We start from the raw sequence: 23,522 nt of genomic DNA, 5'->3' as shown, positions 1-23,522 counted from the left end.
TTTTATAGTACAATCACAATTGTCCCTGAGCAATATTCTGAAAGTATGTTCTGTCTCTGAAAATAAGGCAGTTGTATTTAAGTCTTTTGTATCTCAGTCAGAGGTAGCATTTATAATACTGTTAATGCTAAATAATATAATAATATTGGCTAGATATAGATACTAATCTTTCTGCAAAGGATTCCATTATATCGAAGTACTTCTATTATTTATACTTACTTTGCAAGAAGGAGTGAGAAGTGTAACCAGAAGCAAGTTCACATTACTTTATTTACCAGGCGAATACAGTAGTGGCAGTGTTGCATGTATGTACATTTAGTAGAAATATAACAAATAAATGTACGTAATAGGTGCAAAAATACACAATTATATGTTTATAATATGTGTAATATTCAGTTTTACATATAAAAAACGTACATATATAGTAATATTAATGATCCCCATTTTCACATTGTGTGGTTTCACTCACAGTTGACATTAGTGTTAATGTTCAAATATAGAGAATATGCTAATTAATTCTTCATGTTTACTTCATAGAATCATATTCAATTAGTACTCAAGCAGGAATGCATATACACAGTTTAAATAATCTTCCTTCAAAAAACCAAAACAAGAAATGTGTATGTAGATATATAGGTCAGTCTAAATAGTTTACCCCTGTTTGGGCTTGTAAGTTTTCTTGTCATCAATGAGCCATCAGTATTGGTTCTGATCAACATCCATTAGATAGGTATTATATTTGGACCATTTAAGTCTGCTGAAACACAAGTACACTGCTGCTTCAGTACTGATACAGGAAATGTTTAGAACCGATTATTTGCCAGGTTGAGCACAAAGCGTGGCAGGCGAAGGAATCCTGGGACAACAACTGAGAGCCAGGAGAGATATGGGACCTGGGTCAGGAGGAATTTTAGGGAAGTGAAATCGACTACACTCCGCCCTGGAAAAAAAACAGACGGACAAAGTGTTAGAATTAAGTGCGCACACACACACACACATACGCACAAAATGGTAATTTCACAACATACATTTTCAAATCTTAGAAAATTAGGAGAGAGCAAATACAAAATTTACCATCAACATCTAGTATCCCGTAGCGTCTTGCCAGGTCACAAGTCATTAGAACTTTCCCAGTCAGCGACATCAGACTTTTATCTTTCAGGGAGAAAGAAACCATTTCAAAACAGACTTAGTTTGAAAATGAACAAGCCTCTCTAAAATAATCAGTTGAACCAGTAAAGGCTTTTCAGCATTTATAGTAGAAGTTTATGAAAACTTGTTAAAATGAACAGCATGCAGATCAAATATGTGTTCACAGTTACTGTGTGTGTTCACTCCTGTAAAATCACTCCTATAAAGCCCTTCTTGCTGACATTTACTGGACTGGAGGTGTTGGGGTGTGTGTCCATAGAGCATTTCTTTCCTAAGCGCCAGCCTCTACTTTCATTTGTTCCCAGTGAGGAGAGAGAGAGAGAGAGAGAGAGAGAGAGGGAGAGAGAGGGAGAGAGGGAGAGAGCTCCACTTTTTTTGTGAAGTCACTCCAAGTTCTTCTAGTTGAAAATTTCTGAACTTTTTTAGAAAAGTTGCTGGTATCATCACTGAAGCTCCTTTTCAGCCAACCGATCAGATGTGGTGGGAGTCATCACCCTGGTAACAAAAAAATGGAGGAGAAGCTTGTTCTGACTGTGCCCGTCTATCCCGAGCTGTATATGTCAGACGGAAACTATCACAACAAAGACAGAAAAGCCCAGTTGTGGAGCAGATCGGCTGAACACCGAGGTCCTGTTCAGACCTGGCGTTAACATGCGTCTTCAGTGATCTGGTCACATGTGGTCAGCTCTAAGTATCTCAGTTCACCCCTGAACTTAGAGCTGTCCACTTGTGATATGATCACCCATATTAATGTCAGCAATAAACAGCAAACGGGTGATGCTGGTCTATCATACAACAGCGGTGGTGATATGTTTTCAAGATATTGTTGTGAGAGAAACAAAACCCATGCAGGATGAATCGCTCGCCAGCGCCTTACCAGCGCCTTACCAGCACTTTTCTGCCAGAGGAAAACGCTGCATGGACGCGTGCCCTTAAAGCCATTTCAGTCTCCATATTAACAACCCAGCTGTGAATTGACTACCGCATCTTACAGTACAAACCTACCTTTCGCCAGGTTGACAATGCACCTCCCACTCAGTTCTGTGGTTTCTCCATCGGCAAATACATCTTTAAACTGAAGAGAGGAAAATCGAGAAATTTAGCAAAAAAAATGAAGAAGCAACCATGAATAAGAATTTTCTGTTAGAGAAGAGTCTACCTTAGAGTTTACACCCTGTGGTGGATCTTTCTCCAGTATCAACTGTGATACCAGCTCTGTTTGTACTGGCCCTGGCCACAGGCTGACAGAAGCCACTCCCCGACTTTTCAGCTCAACAGCCATGTCCGCTGCCAGCCTGTCGCACTGGAAACAAACCACAAAACAAAACAGGCTGATAAAACACTGACAAAAATGTGTCCAAATATATTATTTAGATTAGATTATATAGCGCATGTGCTGTGTTAACAGAGATTTGGGTCTTGATAACACAAATCTGGGACTTTATGAGTAGAGATCTTACTGCAGCTTTACCGACACCGTATGGCACATTGAAGAGATACCGCAGTCCTCCCATGGATGAAATGGTGACTATCAAACCTCGACCTTGTGCCACCATCAACCGAGACGCATAAACTGAGAAGAAATAGTGGCCCCTGTCAGATAAACACAAAAAGGAATAAGTTAAATACTTTTTATACTCTCAATATAAAAAATACCTCTAATAATGTGCTAATTATCACTGCTGGAATTAACAGAAAATATATAATTTTATGTATCACATCACTCTCAATTTCTTTATTTATGTATAAAGAGCTTCTACTGACAAAGGGGAACAAGTTGAGTCACAGTTGACGTCAGGAAAACTCACTATGTTCAAGGTCATGACTAAGCAGTTTGCAGACAATGACATGAATTTATCAGATATGATTAAGTACGAAAACATACCTGAGGCCTGTGTTGTTAATGGAATCCCACATAGACGGATCAGTTTCCCAGAACTTCTTCCCCATACTCTCAAAAATAGCCTGAAGCAACATCATGTGTCAAGTTCGGGGGAAATCACAGTGGTTAGTCCTCTTTACCAGCTGTTTCCTTTTTGTTCATACAGCTTTACTCTTCATTAAGTGTACTACGAATAATTTATACTATTTCAAGTATGCAATTTACAAAGTCGTGCAACATACTGTACCTACCTGAACTCCAGCATAGGCATTGTTAACCAGCATATCCAGCCTGCCGTTCTGTTCGTGTTTGATCCGTTCAAACAGTTCTTCAATGTCTTTATCCTTTGTAGAATCACAGATGACTGGCACACAGTTCCCACCCCTCTCCTTGACCTGTTTTGAGAACAAAGACATCAGCTGTAAACAACCGTAACAAATCCTGACTGAAACACTACTACTAATAAACACAGAACAACAAAGTAAAAAATACATTTTAGATGCAATGTTTTCTAGGTCATCCACCAGATATTTGGATAGAAGGAGGAAATTTACATTTTGGGGAGCTAACCCTATGGATTACAAAGTGATGGCACCATTGTCATCACAAGATAGGTTAACGGACATTGCTTTTCCCTCTCTACCTAACAGCCGTCTGATTTAGCCCTTCTAGGAAAACTCTAGCTCAACATTTTTACCTCTGCAGCAGTTTGTTTCAGTGTCTTCTCCTGGCGCCCTGTGATGTAGACCGTGGCTCCCGCCTCAGACAGCTGGAGAGCTATTCCCCTGCCAATGCCCCTGGAGGCACCTGTTACAACACACACCCAGCCAGACAGGGACATCTCTGGGGGGAGGAAACAACACCACATACAGTAGGCGTTAAGCTCCAAAACACCATGAAAGCTAAAAGTGCACAGGAGGAATATTGGTCTGTGGGGGTTAGATATGATCAGAGGTCTAATGCGAATTTAAAAAATAAAAATAAAAAAGTTCCTTAAATGACCATAAACATGGCTGCATGAATGAAACAGTGCTGTCACCACCCACTGTCCATAGTTCACTTGATATCTGTAGTTGCCTTACACAACTACATTTGCCTTTCACAACTTCTCTGTTGTAGTATTATGTATATGCAGCTGATATAACTCTGATATCGAGAGTCATAGTGGTGATTAATGATTTATCAGTGATAAGTTTAACGGGTATTAACCTAAATAAAGAATGCTGCCCAAATCACATAAAGGTAAAATTGTATCCCCACTATAAAAGGCCATAGAAATGCTATTGTTAAATGTATTCAAAGGGGGAAAACAAGATAGTTATAACACAGAATACAAGTTTACTACTGAGATAAGAGAGGCAGTGATAACACCAGAAACATCTGTTCAGAAACATCTTAAGGTCGTTTTACTCACAATAAAACACACACCTAAGGTCATGATTTTCTGTCGTTCTTAGGATAGTTTTTCTTTCATTTAATTTGCATTTGCTCTTCTAACTAAATTCTTCTCGTTTTAACATCTTTATAACAACTCGGACCTTTTCTAAATCACTCCAAGACTTTTCTGTTGAACTGTTGACTCGTTTATACATTTTGATTAAATTATTGTAGGGTGCTGCCTCTACATAACGTTATAATTCATGTTTACCAGGGCTGAGATTCTGTTATTTAACATGTTTATGTTTTTAAAACAAAAAAAAACTTTACAGATTTACATAACGTGCTGAAGTGCATCGAAAAAGACCAACACTTACTCCACAGAAAGCGATGGATCTAGTTTGTCAAGTTCCAAAAATATTCCTTAGGCGACAATCAACAAGGAAACGTATCGGTGATGTTGTCACGGCGGCTTTTGCTCCTGTTATGAATAATATCCAACTGTGCCTCGAGCTACAATGTCAGCATTGTGACTGTTACAAGGCTACCGAAGCACCGCATCTACCGTAATATCGCGAGAACACGCCAGACGAGAGTATCTCACACCGAGGGTTCATTCGTGCTAACTTCCTCCTTTGTTATTATTTTTAACTCCCTGGAGACAAATATAAGTTGCACAACCTCATTAAAATATATTCATGTTTTCAAAATGACTAAACCATCAAGGAGTTGTTATTTTCAGTGTCTCAATAAACTACTGACGCTGTTACTGAGCGTCACTCACGCGCTGTTGTGCTAGTTGCTAGTTAACTAATATTCAAATTTTAACACCGATGTAGGCTTGTTGTGGTTAAGTTGACCACAGTTTACATGACGACAGACATAAATCGGAGGTGTCGGAGGTGGTTCCTTGGTTTAACTTACAACGACGCACACAGGATGGCGCTGTAGTTCTCCTAAAAATACACACATCAACGGCGGGCAGCCTGCAGACAGATGAGGAGGTAGTAGAGGCAATAATACATAGGCTTATGCAAAAGCCTGTTAAATGTTACAAGAATATATTTCCAAGTAACCCTGGTTTTACGATTTATATATGAAGGCGATGTGGTGGCTTCAAAAAACATTTAAACACGTATGTACATTTCTTTCTTATTTGATGGTGAAGCATCACTTATTATTATCATTAAAAAATAATGATAATTATAATACATAAAAAGCCTTAAAGCCCATAGGCGGAGCCTGTGTTATCCTTCCAACACATGATGGCATACTCTTTACACATAAAACAAATCAGGAATATAAACAAAATATCGAATTAGTTAAGTATTAATGTAACAGCACAAATAAATAGTTACTATTTCCCAATATACCGTATTTGTCCAATTTTTTTTTTTTTAAACTTCTGGTCGCTGGCACATGAATAACATGGATAGAAAAGATTTAGTCAATCATTATCAACAGTTGAACTTTACGGGAAACTTTTATACACAACATGGAATACTGTCAGCAGAAAAGAAGCCAAACCAAACAAATACATAATACTGTACAATACTCTATCATGTAACTCCCAGTAGCCCTGCGTGTACATGTGTAGTCTTGTTCCCTATCAGATTTAGAGTTACTTTTATCACCCGTTGAATATTATTAGCATTTACACGATTCCCAATGTGTCTGTTTCTTGCTTTTTGAAAGAACAGCAGATTAAAGCCAGTTTTCTTGTGCACTAAACTTGACTCCACTGTCATTTGTCAACAAATGTCTACAATTGTAGACAGGTAAACTAAACAGGTTGTAATTAATCAGTCTCATCGATTTAGAGCAGTGGGCAGTCATCCTCCAGTGGCAAGTTTTTTAAATATTTAAGCACAGCTGGATGGTGGGTGCAGTGGCCAGGCTCGGGGGAACGGCTCAGTGTGGTGAATGTTTTATTGTGCCATCACAAAGTTAATTAATTACATTAATCATTTACTCAGTGTTAATAGTGTAAATCAAAACCAGTCACTTGTTGAAATGTTGCTGACTCGTGTATTATTATTAAACAAACCATTTTCTTCTTTTTATTTTGATGCAGGCACAGGTTGAAAAGTGGGATATATGAACAAACCACTTTGTCCTGTTTCAGTCAACATACATTTTAAGTGGTTTGATCAAATTTACGTTATTGCTGCTGTATTCCTTTAAAACCGTATCTTTATGGTAGTTTGTTTTTAGACTTTTTTAATTTGCACTGGCAACTGGCCACTGAACTTTGAACCTTGACTGATTTCTCCGAATCACACCCACAGTGCTTGCTGAGGACAAATAAAAATGTCTGCATTATCGTAACTGATGCAATTTATCTTTTGGGAAGCCAACACCAATCACCAGACACTGATCTGAAGGGTGCAGTGTATAAAAAGCTATAGATCTCCTGATAGAGGAAGAAAGTTTCAGAAGACATGAGACAGGCGATGGCTGGAGGTTCTCACTTCATTTGGATTCCCCTGCTTCTCTCCTGTATCGTTCAAGCTTCTGACAACACACATGGTGAGGAACATTAATCCATCTATATTATATATATATATAATATATATATTATATATATTAGCAGTGAATATAATGGAAATATTTTAAACCCTGACTCTTACGTTCAGTTGATTGTTGATGGTGGTTCTTCTCTGTTTTCTCAGTCCAACATGCTGAGACGGTTCTTGTCAAAAATGGAGGAATTTCAGAGTTGGACAAAATCCTTTCAAGGATCCCAGTGAGTCCCTAAAACTGTGACTTATCTGATGTGAGAAGAACCTTGATGTAGCAGTTTGGGTCGTCCTCGTAGTTACATATACTGTCTTCTACCTTGTTTTGTGCCTCAGATAACACTACCAGATGGAATTGATCCCAAGAATGTAAATGTCACGGTATGTACTGAATACTTTTGATGGTTACGTGTGTCTCTTGTGTGATTTGTTGTCACTGTGCTAACTCGTCATAACGCAAAAACCTTTTCTTTGTCTCCTTTTATATTTATCTCAAATAATTTGTTATGTTTTGTTCTCTTTCAGTCAATTACTATCAAATCCTGTTCTGGTGAGTGTTTTTTTATAGTACCAAACAAAATGGCCATGTCAAAGAAATCATACAGCAAATTGTTTTTGGTTTGGCCTTAATGCACATAGTTGGTTAGGGCTGACATGCAGTGGTGTATATAGCAATGTATAAAAAAACAGTGTGATGTTTCACTCATTCGTTTTGCTCAATTTTAATTTAACATCGGTATCTTGCCTTGTCAGGTATGAAGGAACAGTTAGCATTGCTGAACAGGCAACTTCAGCAGACAACTCTCCACAACAGCCAACTAGGCAAGTATTCATTGTTTTAGGACTTGAGGTATTTTGCTAATTAGGAGCGGTGGGCTTACTGTTGCTCTGATACACTGTGAACTCTACACTCTCCGACAGACGAGGAAGCCTTTGGGCTGAGGAGGGAAGTCAGACAGCTGAGACTGAAGCTTGCTACTTGCACTTCGACAACCTCAACAATTACCATCTGTAAGCTTTCCATTGTAAACCTCCACTCTGCATACAGTATGTGGCACATGTGGACATGATACAGCTGGACAAATGTTAAAATGTGCCTATAATTCCTTGACAGCTTATCAAACCCAGCTGCAGAATAAAGTGAAAGAGGAGCTGGAGAAGTTTGATAGTGACACATTTCTGGGTAAGTTCACGAAACTAAAACCTCTTTTTTGAAATAGTTTTTCAGTAAATGTCACAGTTTCTTTATATTCTTCATCATTTGTTAATGCAAATTTGTTTTTTTTTCTAGTTCTGAAAATCCTTGCACTCACCAGGGAGGTGAAAACGTTAGAGAACAGGATCAAACTTGCTGCTAATTCTTCTGAAATCACCACTGGCCCCACAGGTGAGTGTTGTCGTTTTAAAGCTTTGCTCTACATCTGCTGGCAAAGTTTTTATAATTTAGCATGACAATCTTCCTTTGCTGTCAATACAATACACTCCAGTATCACTGCTGGATATTTTCAAAGCTAGTCCTGTTGGGAGCTTCTGTGCGAATGTCTTTTTTCAAACTGAGTTTCTTGGAATGAAAATTTCTCATATGTAACTTGTGTGTTGTAGAGCTACAGCGTGAGCTGCAAGAGAAGGTTGCTGAATTGAATGCAAAGCAGCAGCAAATTGAAGGAACCCGAACAAATTCAGAACTAAGTAAGTTCATTGTGCAAGTAAGTTCAAATTCTCACGACGCTTTGGAACAGCTAAGCAGAAGACACTGATCCTTCTCAGTAAATTCATGCCGTAGAAAGTGGTTGTGAATTGACGGTTGTTTGTGTGTGACCAGTTCTTCAGATCATCTCACTGCAAAATCAGATCTGGGATGTAGAACAGGAAGTATCAAGAAGAGGAGAAACTGGTCTTCAGCACAACAGTAAAATTATCGGTAAATTGCTGCTTGGTTGATTAAAATATTTCCATGTTGAGCTACAAAAATTTGAAGCAAGACTATTTAACAAGAAATAACCAAACTCTTTAACAATAAAATCCACTGCTGCTCAATTCAATGCACTCAGTGGTTTTGCTGCCACATCCTCACTTGGTTTGATATCACCACTAACTTGTGAGGGCTAATGTTAGCTAATGTTAGCTAATGTTAGCAAACGTAAAAGGAAATAATGCTGTGTAACACACATTACTGTGTCTCATCACTGACTCTTTGAGTCTTCCCAATTTTTGCTACTAACAATAACATAGCATTTTGGCTAAACAATTTTTATCAAAAGTTTGCTAAATTTAGCTTAAACAACCAATTTTAGCAAAAATTTGCTAAATTGTGTTAGTAGTTTAAGAGTAGCATCTAGCATTAGCTTATAATTGTCATATGTTGCTGCAGTGGCAAAAGTTACAGTCTTGCTCAAACATGATTTCACTTTATATTTTCTTTCTGTTTAGCAGTTTAGTTTTATGTCTGTACTTATGTTTCTTTCTCTGCTTCGTCACTTGCACTTCATCAGCTCTACAACAACAACTGGACAGGAAGATCAGCGAGCTGCAACGCAAAGAAGACGAGACCTCATCTGGTCAGTACATCCATCCACATCTGTTAATGTTTCCTGTATAATTTAACAATAGTAACAAATCAGGATCTGTCTGTTTCCTGCCACATATTCTCTGGTGCGTCCTCCAGTCCTGGAGCTGACTGCTGTGAGCAGTAAGATTGCAGCGATAGAGAAGCTCATCACTTTCCACACTGAGAAATCCAGTACTAGTGCTGCTGGTGAGTCCCTAAACATTTTGTCTCGATTGTAAATCCTGTCTCTTCTCATATGGACATACCTTTTTTGTAGAGCTGCACGACGGCTGCATTCTTGTTTCTTTTTTCAGATTACCAGAGGCAAATAAAAGAAAAGACTGATCTCCTTAAAAAGAAGATTTTACAGTTGAATCGCGATGAGAGAAACACAGACCTTAGTAAGTGTGCAGCTCAACAAAATCTCTTTTTTTCTTGTTGTTGTTCACTGCAGCATTAATTTGACTCTTCCTTTTTTTTTTCTCCAGCCAACGAAATTTTGACTCTGCAGGCTGAAATGTTGCATATTAGACAAATAATGTCGAGCTCCAAAACATTATCTGATGCCCGACTTAAAGGTGAATGACCCTGGAGCTCTGTGAAACTTGGTTTACTTAAATTTATTAAATTGAAAATCACACTTTTGTCCATTTAGTGTCATATTATGAAATAATCAACTATAAACAAGAGTTTATATTTACAATAAAAAATATAATAATAATTAGTTACTCTACAGCAAAGTCAGAAAAGCATTAAATACTGTTCTTTTTTTCATCCTAGAGCTGAAATCTCATTTGGACGCGGAGAAGAGACGACAAGAAAACTTAGAGAAACAACTAGGGGAAGTCGAGCCTGGCCAGTCACAACAGAGTAAGTACCATTGTGAAAAAGAGTCAGACCGATCTCTGCATTCATGAATTATAACTATAGCTTAATGTGAAGAGTTTAATGTAATAGAATTATTATATATTAATTTAAAATACAAAAACAAAATACTGTAAATTATAGCCTTAAAGTATAAAGTATATTCCAAAATCTGGGCGACGTACTCTTGATATTTTAAATATTGTATCCGCAATACATTGAAGTCTTTGTTTTTGTGTTTTGACCAGTCTTGAACATCATCACCTTGATGAAAGAGCTGAGAGAGCTGAATAATGATGAGCAACAGCAGACAACACCAATAAACCAACTCAGCCGTGAGTCCTGCTTTTCTTATTCTGTTGTTAAATTCATGCAGAAAAGCAGAGATAACACTTTTTCTCTAAGGACTATCCATTAATATTTACACTAAGTTACCAAGGAAAAACATATCTGTGGTTCCTTCTTATGATGGGGTATAATCATGGTGACAAAATGATCCTCTCCTGGTATGTTACTCTCTCTTTCATGTTAAATGTGTGACTGTACATTACTTTGTTTTTAATCAGGTCTTCAGACTCTGCTTCAAGCCAAAGAAAGGGACTATGCCAAAGCTCAGGCTGACATTAAAGGTGAGTCTTTTTTTCCGTAGAAGTCAGATTTTTTCACAGTACAATTTTAGGTGAGAACTTTGATCTGACTTCCTCTTTCCACATGACAGAGCTGCAGGGGAAACTGGAGTTAAAGAGTAAAGAATGCTCTGGACTTGAGGAAAGATATGCAAGTAAGCTATAAAAAATTATGACTTCAGTTAAAGGCTCTGATGATTCGTGGTTTAGTTTCAGGTCTGATTTATTTCATGTGTCTCTTTCTATCAGATGTAAAGACTGAATTTGAGCAGAAGATCGCAGAACTCAACAGAACCGGAGACTCCAAAGCGGCACTTGGTGAGTAAAATCCTTCTCAGTTTCCATGATAGACGTCCTTCTGATTGTTTGTGTCAGAATTAAAGACCATGCAGTGATTTCGATTTTTTACTCTGTCGGTCAGTTCTGAACGTGATAAACTTGCACGATGAGCTGAGGACTCTGACGGATCTGATCTCTAGAACACAAGACCCAGACAGCCTCTCGGGTCAGTAACACAGTGGACATTTGACCCTACAACCATGTACAGTATCTGTATTACCATTACCATTAACTGTTGCATTGAGAAATGTGTGTTCTCAATGATCTCTGCTTCTCTTTTGTCCCCTCACAGAGCTGCAGAAGCAACTGGAGGAGAAGCAAGAACAACTGCACTCCATGAATGCACAAATAAAGGAACTTATTGCCAACCCCAAAATAAGTAAGCTAGCTGATTTGATTCTCTGACGATCTGAGTCACTATGTACGTCCTAATCATTAATGTTTTTACTTTGTCTGAGTCACAACCTTGGGGCCTGGACCACATGTGGGGGGGGGGGGGGGGGGGGGGGGCGTGCAGGTCTCAGATTAAACCATCACCGCTGAATTGTGCCTTAAATTCTCCGTCACCTGTAGAAAGTATGTGCTGTGCAGTCCCGTTTGCTAATCGTGTGATTAGCTGTTGACTTATTAAATCACAGACTCAGAGAAACAATCTCCTCTACCACTAAGACTGTGAAAAAAATAGAGACTAGTCAGTAGTTGCTGGGAAGAAATGGATGTAGGTCCGGTGACATTGAGAGTCGCTCCCACAGGAAAGCATTAAACTGTCTGGAATCACAAGACTGAATATAAGCAAACTCACTGCGTGTTTGTGTGTTTCAGTTTTAACAATCATTGAGCTGCAGAGTGAAATCTGGGACCTTCAGAATAAGGGTACCAATGAGACCACAAGTGACCGTATAAAAGGTTAGTCTATTTTAAATGCCAATTTTACAGTTTAGAGTGAAATTATTTGACAGTCAAGTCAGAAATGACTAAATGGAATTTACATTAAAGAAACTTTTTACTTTTTTCCCAAGAGTTGCAATCCAGAGTGGATAGCCTCATCAGCGACATAGATGGCAAAGGCAACAAAAACACGAAACTGAGTGAGTCTGAAGTAGCTGTGAAAAGTTCTTGACAGTGTTAAAACAGCATCTCTTGGACTAAATTACATTTTTGCTTTCTCTGCCGTGTTGTGCTTCAGTGCTGAAAATCATGACGCTGCAGAGTCGGGTGGAGCAGCTGCAGAAACAGCTGGCAGACCTCGATGTGTTACGAACCTCTCAGGTAACCGGTGAGTATCTCTGACAATCCTTTACAAATCCCCGCATCTCTACAACAGCCGCACTATTTATAGAAAACATCAGCAGACAGAGAAAGTTGAGTTGTATCTTGATTATAGTGTTGGACTTTGTAACTTTCTCAGAGCTCGGGTATGATCTTGGGGCCAAGAAGAAAGAACTGCAGAACTATGTCAATGAGCTCCATGAGAAGAATGAGACGAACACCGGACTGAGTAAGTAAAGAGGGAACATGGTGTCTACATTCATTATCAAGAAATACAGTAGTTTAAAAAACATTTCTTTATAATGTGATATAATATGTTCCTCAGTTCTGACAGTCACTAATCTGCGCAACCAACTCAGAAACCTAGAGGAGGAACGTCGCAATGATAACACCACATCGTATTTAACAATTACTCGTAAGTATCTCAGTTTCACGTGTGACGGCTGAATGCCTGAAACAACATTTAGCTCTTTGATAACCTCGAGCAAAACTGAATTTTTCTAGAGCTGCAGGAACAGCTGAGGGCGAAAAGGGTGACGTACTCACGTGATCAGGCCGAGATCAAGAGTAAGTTTCGACAGATGTAGAAGATTTCAAAACAACAACAACAACAACAAAAAAACCAACTAACTTTTACTTTGTTTTAAATCAGCCCTTAAGAATCTGCTTCAAGCTGAACAAAAGGCATGTGAACTTACTCAGGCTCAGGTCACAGGTGAGTTGACCTTTCCTGAATATGATATTCGTAGGTAAGACTCTTCTGAAGGAGGCCTTCGATGACCTGCCGTTCTCTTTTCATTCAACAGATCTGCAGAGTAAACTGAAGTTAAAGAGTAAAGAATGCTCTAGTTTTGAGAAAAGATATACGGGTAAGCAATGAAATATGACTTGAGTCGAAGGCTCTGATGATTCAGGTTTTAGTTTCAGGTCTGATTTATCTTAAGTGTCTGTTTCTATCAGAGACAAAGACTGAACTGGAGCAGAAGATCGTGGAACTCGACAGAGCCGGAGACTCTAAAGCGGCACTCAGTGAGTAAAATCCCTCATAGGAGGCGTCCTCCGCTCAGTTTTCATCCGATTGTGTCAGAAATATAGACCATGTCGTGACGTTCACTCTGTTCTGGGTCAGTTCTCACCGTGATAAATCTGCACGATGAGCTGAAGAGTCTGACGGATCTGATCTCAACCACAGAAGAACCAGAAAAGATCGTAGGTGGGTAACAGCAATCACCGTCAGTGTTTGAGACTAAAATGTATCTGTATTAACCACTTAGTTGTGCATGGAGAAGTAGTTTTCCTTTTATAAAGATTTACAGGAGCAAACACGGCACAGTTTACTTCACTATCAGTCACATGATCTTGAAGCAAAATGGTCTGATTCTTCTCTGCCTCGGCTTCACTGTGTCCCCTCGCAGAGCTGCAGAGGCAGCTGGAGGAGAAGCAGGAGGAGCTGAAGTCCAAGACGGCAGACATCCAGAGAGTGATTGCCGACCCCAAAATAAGTAAGTACGTCACTGTGATGCAGTGTCATCACGCGGGGGTCACAGTTAAACATCACAGCCGCAGGGAACAGAGGAGCGGACACGAGACACACCTGCACACAGCACCTCTGTGAAATCAGCTGCTCTGTGTGATGTGGGTGCTATGGCAACTGGTCAAATTAAAGTTTGAAATTATGAGGCGACAAACCTGGAACTATCACCGCAGTGAACGATGAATTCAGGAAAATCTTTTAAACACTCATTGAAAATATGACTTTTCTTTTCTAAATAACAAACTAGAACTTTAACTTCTCTGTGATTTGTTCATATTTATAATAACGCCACTATAAAAATTGAAGGACACCATCTTTCGTCTGAGACCAATTATTATTACTTCACTATAAGTGTGATTGCAAGTTGAGCCTATAGTATGCAAAAAGTTTTTCATATATATTTATATATATGTGAGGTAATTTCTAAGTTTTTATTCTTGTTCTATGTCCTAATGGTAAATATGATAATGTTTAAATATATGATCACTTCTAAATGAAAATAAAAGTGTTACACAAATATCCAATTTTGTGCTAAATTCACAAACTAATTATTTTACTTATGTTTTCTTCCTTTTTTTGTATTTTCATTTCCTTCTTTTAATTACTTTTCACAAAAAGTCAAAATCAACATCTTATTTATTTGAAAATCATGGGACAAAAATCCCACATGGGGGCACAACAGCAGCCGTGATAGCAGCCAGTAAATTAATGGTCTCAGTATCAGTGTATAATTAAGTCATAGTTGCAATTGGTTATAGTTTAACCAATTGTGGTGAAGGAGATTTCTGAGGCCATGAACCCAGTTAAAATCCCTGCTCCTCTGTTTCAGTTTTAACAATCATTGAGCTGCAGAATGAAATCTGGGACCTTCAGAATAAAGGTACCAATGAGACCGCAAATAAACGTATAAAAGGTAAGTCTATTTTGAACGTCAGTGACGCAGTTCAGAGTGACATAATGTGAAACATTAAATCACAAACGACAACATGTTGTCTCCATATAAAACCTTTTACTTTCTCCCCAGAGCTGCAGTCCAGAGTGGACAGCCTCACCAGTGACACAGACGAGAAAGGCAACGAAAACACAAAACTGAGTGAGTGTCAAATAACCATGAGCAGAAAGGTCGCAGACGAGCTGAGCATCCTTTACTTTCCTCCCACTGACCGGGGGGGGGGGGGCTTTTGAGGTCCCGATGGGGGGGGGGGGGGGGGGGGGGGGCTCTGTTATTACAGCATCTCTTGAATTAAACTCCGCTCTCTTGTGTTGTGCTTCAGTGCTGAGGATCATGATGCTGCAGAATCAGGTGGAGCAGATGCAAAGACAATTGTCAGACGTCAATTCAGTAAAATCAACGCAGGTGACCCGTAAGTATCTCTGACAAAAATCCCTTGCATTTAAATCGCAACCTGATGATGAGGTTGTCTGTAATATTGTCAGTACTGTATCCAACTAATAGATGTAGTTTAACTGCTTTTAAATTTGCCTCAGAGCTTGAAAACGATCTTGATACAAAGAAGAACGAGCTGCAGAGATACGTCAATGAGCTGAAGGAGAAGAATCAGGAAAATGCCGAACTGAGTGAGTAAAGAGGGAACATGACGTCGACATTCACGGTTGAGGAAATAATCTGAAACATGTTTCTGCATCATCTGTTCTTCCCGTGTTCCTCAGTTCTGAGCATCACTGGTCTGAACAACCAGCTCAGACAGCTACAGGAAGAAAAGCAAAATGAGGGCCAGAAAACTTCTGCTTCAATTACCAGTGAGTGTCTTATTTCCCTTTGACATTATCGAAAAACACGTGTTATCTGCAACTTCTTCTGAAGCTGAACCATATTTACTTTTTCTAGAGCTAAGAGAGCAACTGAAGATAAAAGCAGAGGAGCACTCTCGTGATCAGGATACCATCAAAGGTCGGTTCAGTTCTGACACGGACGTTTCTGCAACAGGAAATAAATAAATAAATAAAAAAGACAATCAATTTGAATGTGAATGTGTTTTTTGTTTCAGCTCTGGAGAGTAAACTGAACCAGACGGAGGCACAGTGTTCCAGTCATGAGCAGGAGATTAAAAGTGAGAAACTTATTTAATTTATTGATTATTTTAAAGAAATTGTAAAAAAAAAAAAAAAGATATAGGTCCAGGTCTGAACAGTGGAGGGGAAGGCGCCAAGAATATTACTTAAGATTTTACAAAACAAACCCTCCAGAAGATTCAGTTTTTTTAATTCCCATAATTTGGAGATGGGAAGCTTTTTACGGTCACACAAAAATGAAAGAGTCTCAGATAAACTGGAACTGTAATTGATAAACTGGAAGGAGTTCAGAGGTTTCAAGTCGATCTTTGAAATGTTTTTGTAGTGTCATTTCATCGATACTATATCTCCAGAAAATCTAAGAGATTGACATTTTTCCAAATCTGTCAAACAAACTGCGAATCAGGTTTTTATGACAATATCATCCGCGTGCGGTGACAGGAGATGGGTTGGGAACAGAGAGGACGGACACAGAAAGTCTTGCTGAGCAGATATGAACAGCTAAAAGGAGATTAGCAGAAGTGTTTTGTGTTTATTCAGAGAAAGTCTGGCTTTTGATCCGATTTAAGATGAATCAACCGTTGTCATGAATGTGTCCTTGTAGAGCTGCAAAGTGACCTGGACGAGAACATGAAGAAGCTGGAGTCTGAATCTGACAGTGTCACCACACTCGGTAAGTGATGGAGCTGTGTGTCTGTTTTGCTAAATCACCAAAGGTCATTTCCGGCCTCTCAATTTCCCGTGCCCGACCATGTGTGAGTGGAAGCCCGCTTTGTGTTGCATGCGACGTAGGTGGTGAGAATAAATATCTCTGGTTCCTGTGTATAAAATTAAAAGCCTGAAGGATTTTATTAGATACATCTTCATATTTTCTTTCTATTAACTCATGATCATCCTGTCTTTTAGGGTTCAAAATGCACAGTAATATTTACCAAGTCCTTCAAACTTGATCACATTAATATTTAGTAGATTTCATAAAACTTGCTGATATGGTTCATATTAGTCAAAAAACAGATCCTTTGATCATGTTGTGGGAAAACAGCTGATTGTAAATGCAGGAAATTCATGTTTTTCTTAAATGCTGTTGTGCATAGAAAGTTTTAAACATGAGGCAAAACTTTAAACAATTTGAATACTATGTTTTAGTTGAACTGTTTTTAAATGTGGTTTTCAGCTCTTCAAGTTTCTACATTGACCATGCAACTGGAGGAGTTACAGAAACAACTGCAAAAAACTGAATCCAAAGCCAAGATAAAAGGTCAGTTTGCTTCATTGCCAAATACTGTAATATATATATATATGACCACAGTGCAGCTCAGTAGCAGAGAAACTACTAAATAATGATCATAGTGAGGCACGCGGAGCGGAGAGCATGTAAATCTAAACACAGTTTTTCTTTTCTCTGTAGAGCTTCAAGCAGAAATAGAGGAAAAGAATAAGGAGTTGGCCAAAAAAACAGAGGAGCTGAAAACAAGAAGCACTCAACCACAGAGACGTGAGTGGGACACATAATGTTTACAGATCGTTCATATTTACACGGCTCAATAAATGTAGCAAAATCACTGATATGTACGACACATATGGTCAACATGGGAGATGAATACGTGCTAGAACAGGATTATCATTTAATGTGTGACCCTTCTTTCAGTTCTACAGATTATCACGATACAAACAGAGATAGAGAAGTACATGAATGCTGCAGCAAACGACACAGACTACGTTAGGATCACAGGTGAGTGACAGAAACATGTCTTGGACGCATATACTGAGGACTCCAGACCGACAATGCTGTATAACCTCTGAGATGAATGAAGAAAATAAATAAAATACACGTGTCTCATATGAAATGATGGTTTCCCACGTCTGCAGCACTCCAAGACCATTTGAATTATCTCGTTGAGGGAATTCAAGATGAAAAAGATGAAAATACCAAACTGGGTGAGTCATTATCTTTATTTATATATATATATATATATATATATATATATATATATATATATAATGGTAAAAGGAAACAGTTCTGCCATTGCCTTGTGGTCGTGTATCCAGTGAATTTAACGAATCCAACCTTTCTTCTGTCAGTGTTTCAGCTCCTCACTCAACAAGATGAAATAGCAAGACTGAAGAAGCAAGAGGATAATCAGAGACAGGCTCTGTTAGACAAGATCAAAGGTGGGAAATCCTCTCATTTAGTCCTTTTTCATACATTTTGAGGAAATAAAACATCCATCATTCTGTCTCTCTTGAAGCCCTGGAGGATGAACTGGACGACGTCAGACGTCAGATAGCAGAGAAGTCGCAGCTGCTGGAATCACATGACATGAGGATTCCTAATCTGTGTAAGTGTTTTGCTCGAAAAATAAACATAATTAGGAGGAAAATTATTAATTAGCTTCAGAATACTAAAAGCAGCTTTTTTGTTTTTTTAGCGGCTGAAATAATTGCGCTTCACCAGAGAATCAAACCACTGGAGGATGAAATATCAACCCTCAATGAAACATATGCTGAGAATATGGCAGGTGAAGAACGAAGCGTGACAGTTTCATTGTAAAACACCATAAAGTAAAATGAGACACATTTTGAAATTTCGATTTCATGATTTTGTGTTTCATTGAGCACTAAATCCTTTTTCAGAGCTTCAGGCGAGACTGACTTTGACACAAAAGCAACTGCAAGACAGTGAACTTCGTCTCAAAGACACAGATGCAAAGAATTTTAACTCGAGTAAGAAAGTGTCTTATTTGCCGATGTTTGGTGTCGTGTTTGTTTTTGTTTCCTGAAAGCACAAAGTGACATCGTGTCTGTGTCTCTGCTAGTAATGGAGATCGCTGATCTGAGGGCGCAGCTGAAAAAGGCTCAGAAAAAGGCGTCCAAAGCTGCGGAAAAAAATATCAATGGTTGGTCAATCTGTTTCTGCTGTCATCCAACAATTATTTTCTTTCTGTGCACGCTAGAATAGATGATATAAATACTCCTCAGGCTAACATGTAAAGAGTAAATCTCATGTGTTTTCTAAAACAAACATCCTGAAACTTTCCTCTTCTGTCTGGAATCTAGTTGTGGTTATTTCTGTCTCCTCTCTCAGACCTGGAACTGCAACTTCAATTGCAACAAAAAGCGAACAAAAAGCTGGAAATCACAAATAGAGGTGAGTACTGAACACTGCAGCCTCTTAAAACCAGCTTACATTTTGGGGAATTCACTTATTGCTGAGAAACTGTCTGAGATATTATCCCCCATAAAACTACAACATGTTGTTTTTACCCTTTGTTTTTTTTTTTGTACAGATTAAAGAAATGAGATATAACGTGTTAATTAGTGTAGAGGTGCTGGTTGCTGGATTTTGCTACCTTTGGCCCGGCTAGCTGTTTTAAGTTTAAGCTGTTAAGCTAAGCTAACCAGCAGCATCTTCATATTTATCCTACAGACGTGAGCGTGGTGTTTATCTTCTCATCTAACTCCCAAAATGTTGAACAACTTCTTTAAAACTTGCCCATCACTTTTATAATGTCGGTCGGTGTTTGATACGTGCCTCTGTTTTCGACCCCCTCCCTCTGTCAGACTTACAGCAAGAGGTCAAAGAACTGAAAATGTGCTGCAATGAAGCCAACACCCACTGTGAAGGTGAGATCCTCATCGTGACCTTATTGTCACGCTCGACGCACACGTCTGTCCATGAGAGCCAGTGACGCAGTGTTTGCACTGAATATTTCATCAAACAGATTTAAAAAGACAACTGCAACAGAGCCAGGAGGATGCAGATCGCCTGCAGCGGCAGCTGAGGGAGAGGGACGCTGCCTTCAAACAGCTGCAGCAGGATTTTAAAGACAAGACTGAAGAGAATGAAAAACTGCAGTCTGAAAACAGCAGTAAGTTCACGTCTCTGCTCGTACTGAAAATGAGTAGATTCCTCAGGATGTAACAGAGGAAAGGTAACGGTTGACTTAAAGCAGGCAGTTTAATAGTGGGACACTATCCTTGAGGCCCAGTGTGCCATGTGATGTGTTTTCTCAGTTATACATCTCATCAAACAGACAAGCCTTCAGCTAACCTACAGCAGCAGCTGCAGGAGAAGGACGCCCTGGTCAAGCAGCTGCAGCAGCAGGTAGACCAACGGACCGCGGACAATCACAGACTGCAGGACGACTACGACAGTATGTTCAACCCCTTTGGAAATGCTCATACACACAATCAGTCCATTCACACAGTGTGACGGAGGAAAGATACCAGCTGCTCCACTGATTATTGATGAAATGCTGTTTTCTGTTTCAATGCTAGACCTGCAAAATGAGAAGAACGATCTTGAGAGCAGAGTGCAAGGTAACGCTCACACACACACACACACACAGACACACACACACACGCACACACACGTACACACACACACACTAAAAAAAATGTTCTGTTCTTATTTTCTCCCCAGATCTTCAAGACAAACTAACTGATGTGGAAGATAAGACGATTCATATCAGTGAGTCGCACATTTAATCTTTTCGACATTTCTGTTTCGTGTTATCATTTAAAACCACACACACACACACACACACACACACACACTTTGTACTCAACAGATTTATAAGTGTTTAAATCTGATTGTACAGCTGACTTCTCCAGGTCACTCCGCCAACTTTACAAACTAAATTCAGTTTACTTGCTACGTGGCTCTGAGGGAGGTTTTTGTCACGTCTGAGATAACGACCCTGATAGTGACATCATCACGGTTGCCTCAGCTTGGGCTTGGAGACTACTAATTTTTAACAGGGAACCTACATTACAAACTGAAGCTGTGGGGTTTACCGGGCAGAGAGAGTTTAATGAAACAGGCTATACAATTGCATTATGGGAAATGTAGGACCCAGTTGTTTTTGGAGCTTGACCCATAGTAAGTACTAAAAGTCAGGATATTTTGGCATCTGATGCTTCAGTTTCAACCATATGTATTTTGATGTCTTTTGTGACTTGCCCAACTTTATGAAATTGACATATTTCAATAATAAATTTCCTATTGTCGATTTCCTTTCTAAATGTGATATAAAGATACAAATGATCCACCACATTTTCTCTATTTACAGGTAAGATGACTTTTGATCCGAACACGGCACACCCAAGAATATATCTGTCAACAGATAAAACTGAGATGTCCACTACTGAGGAAATACTTGTCCGCGACAATCCAAACCGGTTTGATGTGGTTCTCGCTGCCTTGGGCAAGTCTGGCTTCTCAAGTGGCAGACATTACTGGGAGGTGTCTGTAGCTGGGAAGCTTTGTTACCACATTGGCATGTCCAGTGAATCTGCTCCAAGAAAGGGATCATTTCCATTCAGTCCAACAAATGGCTACTGGACTATAGTGATGAACAAACAGGGCCAGCATAGAGCTTTAGATAAGAGACCTGTTTCTATTTCAATTACAACGCAACCTCTTCAACTGGGTGTTCTGCTGGACTACAAGGCCGGGCAGATCTCTTTTTACGACTCTGGTGCCAGAACTCATATGTACACATTTGTAGGTCAAAAGTTTACAGACAAAATTCATCCATTTATCAATTACTGTGTTGATGAGGTTGAAAATCCGGCTCCAATAGTTTTACTTAATCCGGGATCAGCTGACTGGATAAAATAAAGAACTGTGCAAGTTACATTTTGTCCTATGTGTCAAAGCTTAGCAATTTAACTCATTTGTAGTCATCGCAGTAGGTAATAAAAGAGTCCCTGAGAATGTAGAAAAGGTCTTACACACACTTCTGTTAGTACTGCTGTTGTATGTTTCAGACAATAAAAACACAGACAACGTAAAACAATGCATTTTGTTTAATCTTTGATGTGTAAAAAAGGATTGGTCCTCTCGTCCATGCCATTCCAGGTGTCTTAATCAATAGGCCCAGTAGAGAAAAAATGGCCTGTATGTTTATTTGTCATACACCCAGATGTTAAACCTGTTTATTTCAAGTTACCACTACTGGGTCACTAAATGGCAGCGCTTCACCCATTACACATAAAGTTCTGAACTTAATATGAATGGTTTAACTTCAAGTCCCATCACAGTAACACAAACATTCCTCCGAAAAAGAAAAACTATCTCAGATCTAATACACACTCTCCACCACAAGTCACATTTTCTATCACAATGCAAACATTGCTCAGTCTCTTCCTGCTGTACCAGCTACACTGCTGTAGAAGTGGGCTACAAACACTGGATCCCGCTCCTCCAATATGTGCAGGAAATGATTCCTCTCCTCTTCTCTCCAAGACTCAAACCACTGGCTCCACAGGCGCAGTTGGCATTCAAAGATGTTTGGTAGTCGGTCTCTGACCTTGTCAGGGTGCAAAAACAGAAAGCAGTTGTTAAATGTCAGAAAACACATGACACTCTCTGGACCATCTGTTTGGAAGTGACAGTGCAGAAAATACCTGAAGTGTATTGAGTGAATCTAGGAGGGTGCACACTTTCCCGGGAACAGCTTTCCCTAGCAGGTCCTGCAAGAACCGGTCCCTCTGAGTGGCGGTCCATCCCTGGAACCAGCTCAGGACACACCGCTGCTCCTGGAGGGTTACATAGGAGATGGGCTCCGGGTCTCCAACTTGACCCGCACTCGGAGAAGCGCAGGACAGGTTCTCGAGGCTAGGGGGGCTGAATACACTCTGGGGAGCTGATGGAAAGTCCTCGGGGCTGGGAGTGCAGCAGCCGGTAGCACCGGTCCAGTGTTGTGCTGTCATGGTCGGTGGTACCTCTGTTGAACCTCTGAACCTGGAGTGAATGCTACAGGATGTCTGTGGCTTTGAGTCCGTGGCTGTTAGTGGGCTGCTGTTATTACTAATTTAAGCTTTGGCTGACATTATTGATCCGCGAAACCTTTGGCTAGACACGTTTGTTTCAGCCTGATAGAAAAAAAAAAACAGCTACTCCTGTGTTGTTGGTAATTAGCAATTCCTCTGGTCTGGGGATAGCGTCATGTAGCTTAGCGTAAATCTAAGCAATACCACCGCCGGAGTCTGAATTTAAAGTCAACATCACAATCAACGTTAACTACTCATAACATGGATTGTTTTGTGTAGCCATGATTTTTAAAACGTAGAGTTAAATCACCTAATCTGCCATATAAACCGAAATGTAGCGATGTTGGACGAGTGTCGCGCTAATCTTGCCATAAAACATACAGGAAGAGTGCGCAGTTAACTAGCTTTGTTCTGTAGGAATCAAGCTTGCGCAGATTTTGCGCAAAGTTCGTCGTTTACCAAATACAAAAAAAAATGTAACTATAATTTTTATATGATTTATAAACAAATATATTTGATTGTAGCCAATGTAAATGTTACGTATTCTGGGCTTTAAATGTAGAGAAACATTTGTATTTATTTGATATTTGATTAGGGGGAA

General features: G+C 39.4%; 3 protein-coding genes across 4 annotated transcripts; 1 reads left to right on the top strand and 2 right to left on the bottom strand.

Annotated features, from left to right (window-relative positions):
- Window positions 1-252: 252 nt before the first annotated feature.
- dhrs1 (dehydrogenase/reductase (SDR family) member 1) lies at window positions 253-4,968 on the bottom strand. The gene is made up of 9 exons (XM_056391264.1): window positions 4,789-4,968; window positions 3,732-3,877; window positions 3,286-3,429; window positions 3,038-3,117; window positions 2,613-2,745; window positions 2,312-2,455; window positions 2,158-2,227; window positions 1,075-1,155; window positions 253-940 (listed from the first exon to the last, which is right to left on the bottom strand). Exons 2-9 carry the CDS (start codon window positions 3,873-3,875, stop codon window positions 804-806), a joined length of 933 nt encoding a protein of 310 aa, XP_056247239.1. The 5' UTR covers window positions 3,876-3,877; window positions 4,789-4,968; the 3' UTR covers window positions 253-803.
- Window positions 4,969-6,832: 1,864 nt separating this feature from the next.
- Window positions 6,833-21,947, top strand: si:ch211-14a17.10 (myosin-10). Of its 2 annotated transcripts, XM_056392499.1 has the most exons (56): window positions 6,833-6,940; window positions 7,084-7,157; window positions 7,267-7,311; window positions 7,456-7,480; window positions 7,684-7,752; window positions 7,852-7,941; window positions 8,045-8,113; window positions 8,222-8,317; window positions 8,533-8,619; window positions 8,753-8,851; window positions 9,423-9,488; window positions 9,596-9,685; window positions 9,793-9,879; window positions 9,967-10,056; window positions 10,259-10,348; window positions 10,591-10,677; window positions 10,909-10,971; window positions 11,061-11,123; window positions 11,218-11,286; window positions 11,390-11,473; window positions 11,600-11,686; window positions 12,130-12,213; window positions 12,327-12,395; window positions 12,494-12,583; window positions 12,716-12,805; window positions 12,902-12,991; window positions 13,081-13,143; window positions 13,229-13,291; window positions 13,383-13,445; window positions 13,537-13,605; window positions 13,706-13,789; window positions 13,992-14,078; window positions 14,940-15,023; window positions 15,135-15,203; window positions 15,385-15,474; window positions 15,599-15,688; window positions 15,782-15,871; window positions 15,960-16,022; window positions 16,120-16,182; window positions 16,749-16,817; window positions 17,319-17,402; window positions 17,553-17,639; window positions 17,793-17,876; window positions 18,014-18,082; window positions 18,227-18,316; window positions 18,394-18,483; window positions 18,574-18,663; window positions 18,779-18,868; window positions 18,961-19,041; window positions 19,230-19,292; window positions 19,706-19,768; window positions 19,867-20,013; window positions 20,179-20,298; window positions 20,423-20,464; window positions 20,568-20,615; window positions 21,217-21,947. In XM_056392499.1, the coding sequence occupies exons 1-56, from the start codon at window positions 6,853-6,855 to the stop codon at window positions 21,765-21,767; spliced, it is 4,887 nt and encodes a 1,628-aa protein (XP_056248474.1). In that variant the 5' UTR covers window positions 6,833-6,852; the 3' UTR covers window positions 21,768-21,947. The 2 variants fall into 2 exon arrangements, with proteins under 2 accessions (XP_056248474.1, XP_056248476.1); XM_056392501.1 differs by lacking the exons at window positions 12,494-12,583; window positions 12,716-12,805; window positions 12,902-12,991; ... (6 more) ...; window positions 14,940-15,023; window positions 15,135-15,203 and having other exon boundaries at window positions 6,837-6,940.
- c12h14orf119 (chromosome 12 C14orf119 homolog) lies at window positions 21,938-23,333 on the bottom strand. The gene is made up of 2 exons (XM_056392502.1): window positions 22,556-23,333; window positions 21,938-22,458 (listed from the first exon to the last, which is right to left on the bottom strand). Exons 1-2 carry the CDS (start codon window positions 22,859-22,861, stop codon window positions 22,285-22,287), a joined length of 480 nt encoding a protein of 159 aa, XP_056248477.1. The 5' UTR covers window positions 22,862-23,333; the 3' UTR covers window positions 21,938-22,284.
- Between the last annotated feature and the right edge of the window lie 189 nt (window positions 23,334-23,522).

Source organism: Seriola aureovittata, chromosome 12 (genome assembly GCF_021018895.1).
Source record: "Seriola aureovittata isolate HTS-2021-v1 ecotype China chromosome 12, ASM2101889v1, whole genome shotgun sequence".
Classification (NCBI taxonomy): Eukaryota; Metazoa; Chordata; class Actinopteri; order Carangiformes; family Carangidae; genus Seriola; species Seriola aureovittata.
The sequence above is the reverse complement of the archived record's forward strand: the minus strand, read 5'-3'. Positions and strand labels throughout refer to the sequence as shown.